The sequence below is a fragment of the Tursiops truncatus genome, chromosome 20, assembly GCF_011762595.2.
Source record: "Tursiops truncatus isolate mTurTru1 chromosome 20, mTurTru1.mat.Y, whole genome shotgun sequence".
In the NCBI taxonomy this organism is placed as follows: Eukaryota; Metazoa; Chordata; class Mammalia; order Artiodactyla; family Delphinidae; genus Tursiops; species Tursiops truncatus.
In genome coordinates, this window is record NC_047053.1 from 1,117,313 (window position 1) to 1,123,915 (window position 6,603).

General features: G+C 59.0%; 1 protein-coding gene across 1 annotated transcript in view; it reads left to right on the forward strand.

Moving 5' to 3' along the window:
* MYO15A (myosin XVA) overlaps positions 1-4,292 on the forward strand; it is a 52,710-nt gene extending 48,418 nt beyond the window's left edge. Inside the window, exons 64-65 of the mRNA XM_073797069.1 lie at positions 578-718; positions 3,735-4,292. Of these exons, the coding sequence (XP_073653170.1) occupies positions 578-718; positions 3,735-3,836 (243 nt within the window). The 3' untranslated portion in view covers positions 3,837-4,292. The remainder of the gene's footprint in view (positions 1-577; positions 719-3,734) is intronic.
* Positions 4,293-6,603: the final 2,311 nt, after the last annotated feature.

A 6,603-nucleotide genomic window follows, 5' to 3' on the forward strand; every position in this document is an offset into this window, starting at 1 on the left:
GGAAGTGAGACCGGGAGGAGGGTCGTACCCTGGGGGATGCACCTGGGGAGGAGCGTGTTAGCAAGCAGGTTCCTGCTGTGGGGACTGGCGCTCGGTCCAGCGGGGAGCACGGCCCTCAGAGGATGCCCCCCATCGTGCGGGTCGGGGAGCTGGGTTGTCTGTCTGCTGTGGCCTGTTGTTCGTGATGGGGTGCTGACTCCCATCACTCTGGCTGTCCCTGTGTGGGAAGCTTTTGCTCCTGGGGCCGGAAAGAAAGCTCCAGACCAAGAGCGGCGGGTGTGAAGAAGCAGCCTCGATGTGAAGGCATTTCCTGCATCCCTAGATCGCAAGCATTTAGAGCAGTGCCTGGCACGCCGCACATGCGTGCAGCAGTATTTGTTGAAATAATTTCACAGGTGAGAAACTGAGGTCCAGAGAGGTAAAGTAGCTTGCTCCGGGTCACACAGCAAGTCACTGGGGAACTAGTACTCGAACCGAGCTGAGCTGTCACGCCACCTACGGATCTGACCTCCAGCGGTGGGGTAAGGCTGGGTGAGACTGTCGCACCCCCAAACCTGTCTGCCCCCATTTCCCCCAGGAGCTGATGGTGAAGTTTTCCCTGAAGGAGATCCAGTCGACGAGGACCCAGCGGCCCACGGCCAGCTCCAGCTACCCGTACGTGGAGATCGCACTGGGGGATGTGGCGACCCAGCGCACCATGCAGCTGCAGCTGGAGCAGGTGGGCCCCGCCTGGCAGCCCAGCTTGTCCCCCGGACCCCCACTCCCTCATTCCGCTCGCCAGGCTTTTCTCTGGGTCTGGCTCCGAGATGGGTCAGGTCCTAGCCGTGTCCCAGGGAACATCCAGCCCAGTGCAGGGGACAGAGCTAACCCAACACCTCACAGAACTCTGGGTCATGAGGGCGGTCTACCAGAGAAGCATCTTGATGGTGGGATCATGGGAAAGGGTGGGCCCAGGTTGTTTTTAGAATAGTGAGGAGTTTGATGGGGAATTGGGGAGACACAGCCAGGGAAGGCAGGTCTTAAGGGTCCTTGAATATAAAGCTAAGAATCTGGGGCTTCCTCCTGAGGGCACTCGGGAGCCATAGAAGGTTGGTGGGAGGGCAGGACCCAGGCAGTTGGAGGACGTTCACCTGGGCTGAGGCTCGGAGGATGGACTGTTGAGGTTGAGGGGTGGAGAGTGGGGTTCCCATGTGACAGGGAGGCCAAGGCCCAGCTGCCCTGGACCTTTCTCCTGTTTGCAGCAACTGTGGCGGCTCATTAAAAGCTGTGGCTGACCTCTAGGTCAGTCAAGTCCAAGTCTCGCAGTGCCCGGGGATGGGGCAGGACCAGAGTTCTCAGCCCACTGGAGAGAGGGGACTGAGGTCCAGAGCAGGGGTAGAATCGGGGCTGGGCCCACACGTCTGGGCCCACTGCACCCACTCAAGATGTGGGCCCAGGACCACTTCTCACGGCACGGCCTGCCTTGGTGGGGCTGCTATCCCAGGGCACGAGACAGGGGCTCCCACTGCCCCAGCCCTGCCTCTAAAGGAGGAGCCCCCCGCCCCGGGATCAGTGTGCTTCCCACTGCTCCCCAGTCCTGCTCCTGCTGAGGTCACCCCCACCCTGGCCTTACCTGTGGCTCAGCCTGCTTCCCAGAACCCCCAGTCTGAGCTCCCACCACAGCAAACCCACCTCCTCGGGCCTGCCCGTCCGTTGCCCCTTGGGCCCCTTTTCTGGAGAGCCCTCCCCTGGACGACTTCTAACTGGTGCTGAGTCCGGTCCCCCCTCCCCAACCCCGGCACCCCTCTGACCATGAGGCGTCCAAAGCCAGCTCTGCTGAGACAGCCCCTTATTTCTCTCTCCTGCCCTGACCCCGTCAACATTGCCCTTGGAGACCAACAGGCCTCTGCCCTCACCTCTCACCCTTGAAGGCCCTTGGGCCCCCAACCCAGCAGCCCTTCCCATCCCTGCCCCCTCCTCTGATTACCTCCGTGGCCTCCGCTCTCATCCCTCCCCTCTGCTTACCTGCCCCCCTCCCCACCCCAGACCCACTGCACTCACTGTCCCCTCTACCTGGGACACGCTTGCCTGCATCACGGGGCTCCCTCCCTCCCTTTGTTCGGGTTTCAGCACAAACATCACCTCCTTCTAGAAGCCTACCCTGACCCTCCTCCCCGATAGTTCACTCTCTCCGCCTCAGCAGCCCTCATATGGCTTGGAAATCCCTTAGTTATTTGTTCCCAGATTGTCTGTCTCCCCACTAGAATGTCAGCCCCGAGAGGGCGGGGCAGGGCAGGGCTGTGTCCAGCTTGTCCCCACGGTGTCCCTAGCACAGCCCGGCTGTAGTGGGTGCTCAGGAAGTGAGTGGGTGGAGGAGGAGGCCTCTCCGGCTTCTCCGCTTGCTCCCGGTACCCTCCCCACCCGCGACCTCTTTGCGTTGCCACCTCTGCTCTGCCTCTGTCATGCATGTGTAGAGGACACATTTATTAATTAATCATTCATTCTTTCAATGTATAACCAGTGAGCATCTCTACGCAGCAGGTTCTGCACTTAGCTGCAGAGATACTGAGCAGACCCTCCAGCCCTGGCCCCCACAGAGCCCCAGGTCTCAGGGGTGTGGCAGATATCAAAGCCTCTCTAATGAACCGTGATCAGTGCGGGGAGGGTGTACCCGTGCTATCCAGGAGGTAATCAGCGAGGGCTTCCAGGAGCAGGTGATGTCTGAGTGCAGCAGTGATCCCGCCTACCTCTGACAGGCTGTGTGAGGGCATCTGGAAGCAGCCCAGCTTCTTATTGAGCCCCAGTTTCCACACCTGCCAAGTGGGGCAGCATTCCCAGTGAGGCCTGGAGTGCTGCAGCATGTGGGTGGGAGGATGGCAGGTGGGGAGGAGCCCACTCTGATCTCATTAGCCGAGGTGGCCCCCAGGGTGTGGCCTTGGGTTCAAGTCCCACCATCCCCAGCTGTGAGGTCTGGGGCAACTGGCTTCAGGGCTCTGGCCTCAGTTTCCTCACCTGTGGAATGGGCTCTAAGAATGTCTGACTCATAGGGACACTGCAGGGACTGGGAGGGGTGGGACATGGGGGGCTCTTGGGACAGTGCCTGGTCCTCAGTTGCCACCCAGTAAGTGCTGTCCTGCTTATTTTTACCCTCCCTCTGGGCAGCTTCCCAGCCCCCAGGAAGCGCCTGGGGAGATTCCGGCACTGGCGGTGGTCTGAGAGACCAATTTTCCACAGTCCCCGCTGCCTGCCCCGCCCCCAGCAGGTGGGAGCCCTGAGGCTGGGTCACAGCTCATTCTAGGCTGTGGGCGCCAGGTGGTAACCACGGCAGCAGCACGTGGTTAGAAACCATTTATTGATGGGGCTAATAGGTGTCAAGTCTAGAGGATTCACGTGTAGTAAAATCTCATAGCATCCTCCCCATGGCTCCGAGAGCCAGGCCCTGGTAAACCGAGCCCCCAGGGGTGAGACCACTGAGGCTCAGAGAGGTGCAGTAACTGGTTTCAGGTCACACAGGCCACATGCAGCAGAGCTGGCAGGTGCACTGCTCTCCTCCCGGCTCACCCCTTCCCACCTGCAGCCTGGCATTCCTCCCCCTAGCTGCTCGCGGGCCACCCAGGGCCCTGGGGGGGTGGGGATGAGGGTGGGGCCCACTAGTCCCGCCGGAGGCTGGCCTCCATCTCTCTCCCCTCTCCCGGCCACATCTCACCCCAGGTGAGAGCTGGGAAGTGTTGGGCCTCTCACCGTCTCTCCTACAGGGCCTGGAGCTGTGTCGCGTGGTGGCCGTGCACGTGGAGAACCTGCTCAGTGCCCGTGAGAAGCGGCTCACGCTGCCCCCCAGCGAGATCACACTGCTCTGACCCAGCCCCCAGCCCCCAGCTGCCCTGTGCCAGGAGGCTTGCTGTGTGGTCCCAGGGGAGTTACTGGGCCAGAACCTTAGGGGAGACCAAGAGGCAGTAGGTGGCATGGCGCAAGCCCCCAGGAACCTGAGAAGACTGATCCAGAGTTGGGATGGAGTTGCAGTGTGCAAACTTGGGTCAGATGGCAGGAGGGACTTCCAAAGACTGACTAGTGGGGCCTCCTGCCACCTACCACTGTGGCCCTGCCCCGACTCCCCCTGTGGCAGGGAAGCCCCACACCAGTAGCCTAGACCAACTGAACCTGCGTTTGCTTTCCTTGGGGTCTGATGTTCAAATCTGCCCCATGTCCCTGCCCCGGCCCCTCACATGTCCGCCCGTCAGGTGCCCCTGCACTGCTGCTGAGCTTGGGTTCCTGACTCTTGGTCATTTCTGTGCAAATAAAAGGTACGCCTGGCAGCCTGTTCTCCATGTGGTTGTTGAGTGACTGGAAAATGAGTCTGAGGGAGGAGCCAGGAGGTTCAAAAAATACTGATTAATTATAATTGCTATGAAATCATTTTATTCTGCATTATCGTGTTTATAAAATTACATTGGTAATGAAGCAAAGGGGGCAAAATGTTAATAAGTAGCCAATTTGGGTAAAGGTGTGTAGGAATTTTTTGTTCTGCTTTTGCGACCTCTATAAGTTTGAAATTATGTTAAAATTACAAAGTTATATAAATTGCATTGAAAAAAAAAACAAACAGAGCCAGCTCTGTTCAGGGGAACCTGGGCCTCCAGCAGAGACATCTGTCCTTACCTCTCCCTGCGGGCCCCTGCCCCTCTACCCCACACTCCTTGGGTAGCCCTAACCCCAGGACCCCGTCACTGGGTGGGCCACACAATATTTGAGAATGGTATAGTAGAGGGAGAGAGATGTTTCATGTCAGCGGCTGGGGAGGGAGAAGGCTGGGAAAGGGCTTCCCAGGGAATGGGATGTTTGGGTTGGGTTTTGAACCATGAGTAGGAGTTTGCTATAGGAATAGATGGAGGGAAGGGGAATGAACATTCTGAACAGAGAAAACAGTGTTTGTTCCCTACTCTTTCCCCCAAAGCCTAGGACAATGCCTAACGCAGAGTAGGTGCTTAAAAAATACTTGTCGCATGAATGGAAGAATAAATGAATGAATGTTGATGGGAAGTGCTAGTGCTTTGGGGAACTTGTCGGGGAGGGGAGGCTTGGGAGAGGAGGGCTGGATAGGTGTGTGGGGGCATAATTGGCTGGAGCCAAGGTGTCCGAGGAGGGGCTTACTTACTTATTCAGTACCTATTAAGCACCTACTGTGTACTAGGCAAATGCCAGGCACCGGGAGTTGCTCCCAGTTAGAGGCTCTGCCCAGGTGAGAGGACTTTCGGGTTTCAGAATGCAAGTGGGCCGTGTGAGTGAGGCCCCAGCTGAAGCGCATGGAACCGGGAGGAACCTCCTGGCCCAACCCTGGCCACGATGCAGACTCCTGAGCTGGATGGTGTCTGAGGTCTGAGTTTTGGGAGGTTTGTTACACAGCATTGGATAACTGAACAGCAGGACTTCGGGATTTCAGGACCTGGGCCTTAAGGCATAGGCTCATGTTTTAACAGCTGTTCTGGTGCCTCAGTGGTGGCACCAGCAGGTCGAGCCCTCGTCAGAGGTAACGATCCCCAGGAGGCAGAGTGGGAAGACTCGGGTGGCAGGAGAATCAGACCTTGCTGTGGCCCCCAGACCCAGAAAGACAGGAACTCCAGGTGGACGTGGGGAGAGCCAAAGCAGAGGGAACCAAGCCCCAGGGTGCCCGGCCTGGCATGGGGTGAGAACACAGGAGACACATCTGGGAGGCATGGTAGCGTGAGACAGTCACGTCCTGTCTTCGTGGGGAAACTGAGGCAGAGGTGAAGCAAGTAACCACTAACTGGCCTGGCCGAGAGTCAAAGGCAGGCAGGCAGGCTCCAGAGTCGAGCTGTCTCCCCCTGAGGCTCGGATGGGAGAGGGGAGGGCCCTGGCTGCAGAGCATGGGGAAGCCTCCGAGGGGGTGTCTGGGGGCCCTGGAGAGGTGACTCCCATGTTTGCCTGGTGAGCGGAGCACAGGGGTCTCTGGCAGGACTTTCTGATGAATGAGGTAGTGAGCTCCCTGCCACCAGGTGTGCGTGCAGAGTCCGATGCCCCCGGTTGGAGGGCCGTTGAGAGTTGGGCGCTGGGCTTCTGAAGGGCCTGAGCTCTCGTAGCCAAACTGCCAATATGCAGGCAACGGGGCCCTGACCGGGCGTTCACATAGAATTGCCCAGGCAGGACTGGGGCCCAAGCCCAGCCGCCTGACCTTGGCTTTGCCCACTGGCCACCTTCTCACCACCTGCAGCTGCCTTCCTGCCGCCACCACCAGCGGTGCCCTCCAGGCTGGGTCAGGAAAGGGCAGGAGCCGATTCCCTACGGGTTTCACCCCTGCCCCGTTTCCCCTGCACCTGCTGCTGCTTGGAAGGGAGGGTCAGGGCCAGGGTCCCAGGTGTCCAGGCTTCCCCATACCACAGGCCCTGCTGGCCTGGACTTTCTGTGGCCCCATGACAGACCCCACTTCCCACCAGGGACCGGTAGTCCCCTAATTTAGGACGTGGAAACAGGCCCACACTAGAGGCCAGTGGTCCTCTCTGCTTAACGTACAGGATGCAGGACTTCATCTCATCTTCACACCCACCGCACATGGGAACGGATTTCATTCCCGTTTTACAGAGCTTGTCTGGGGTCCTACAGCCCGTCAGG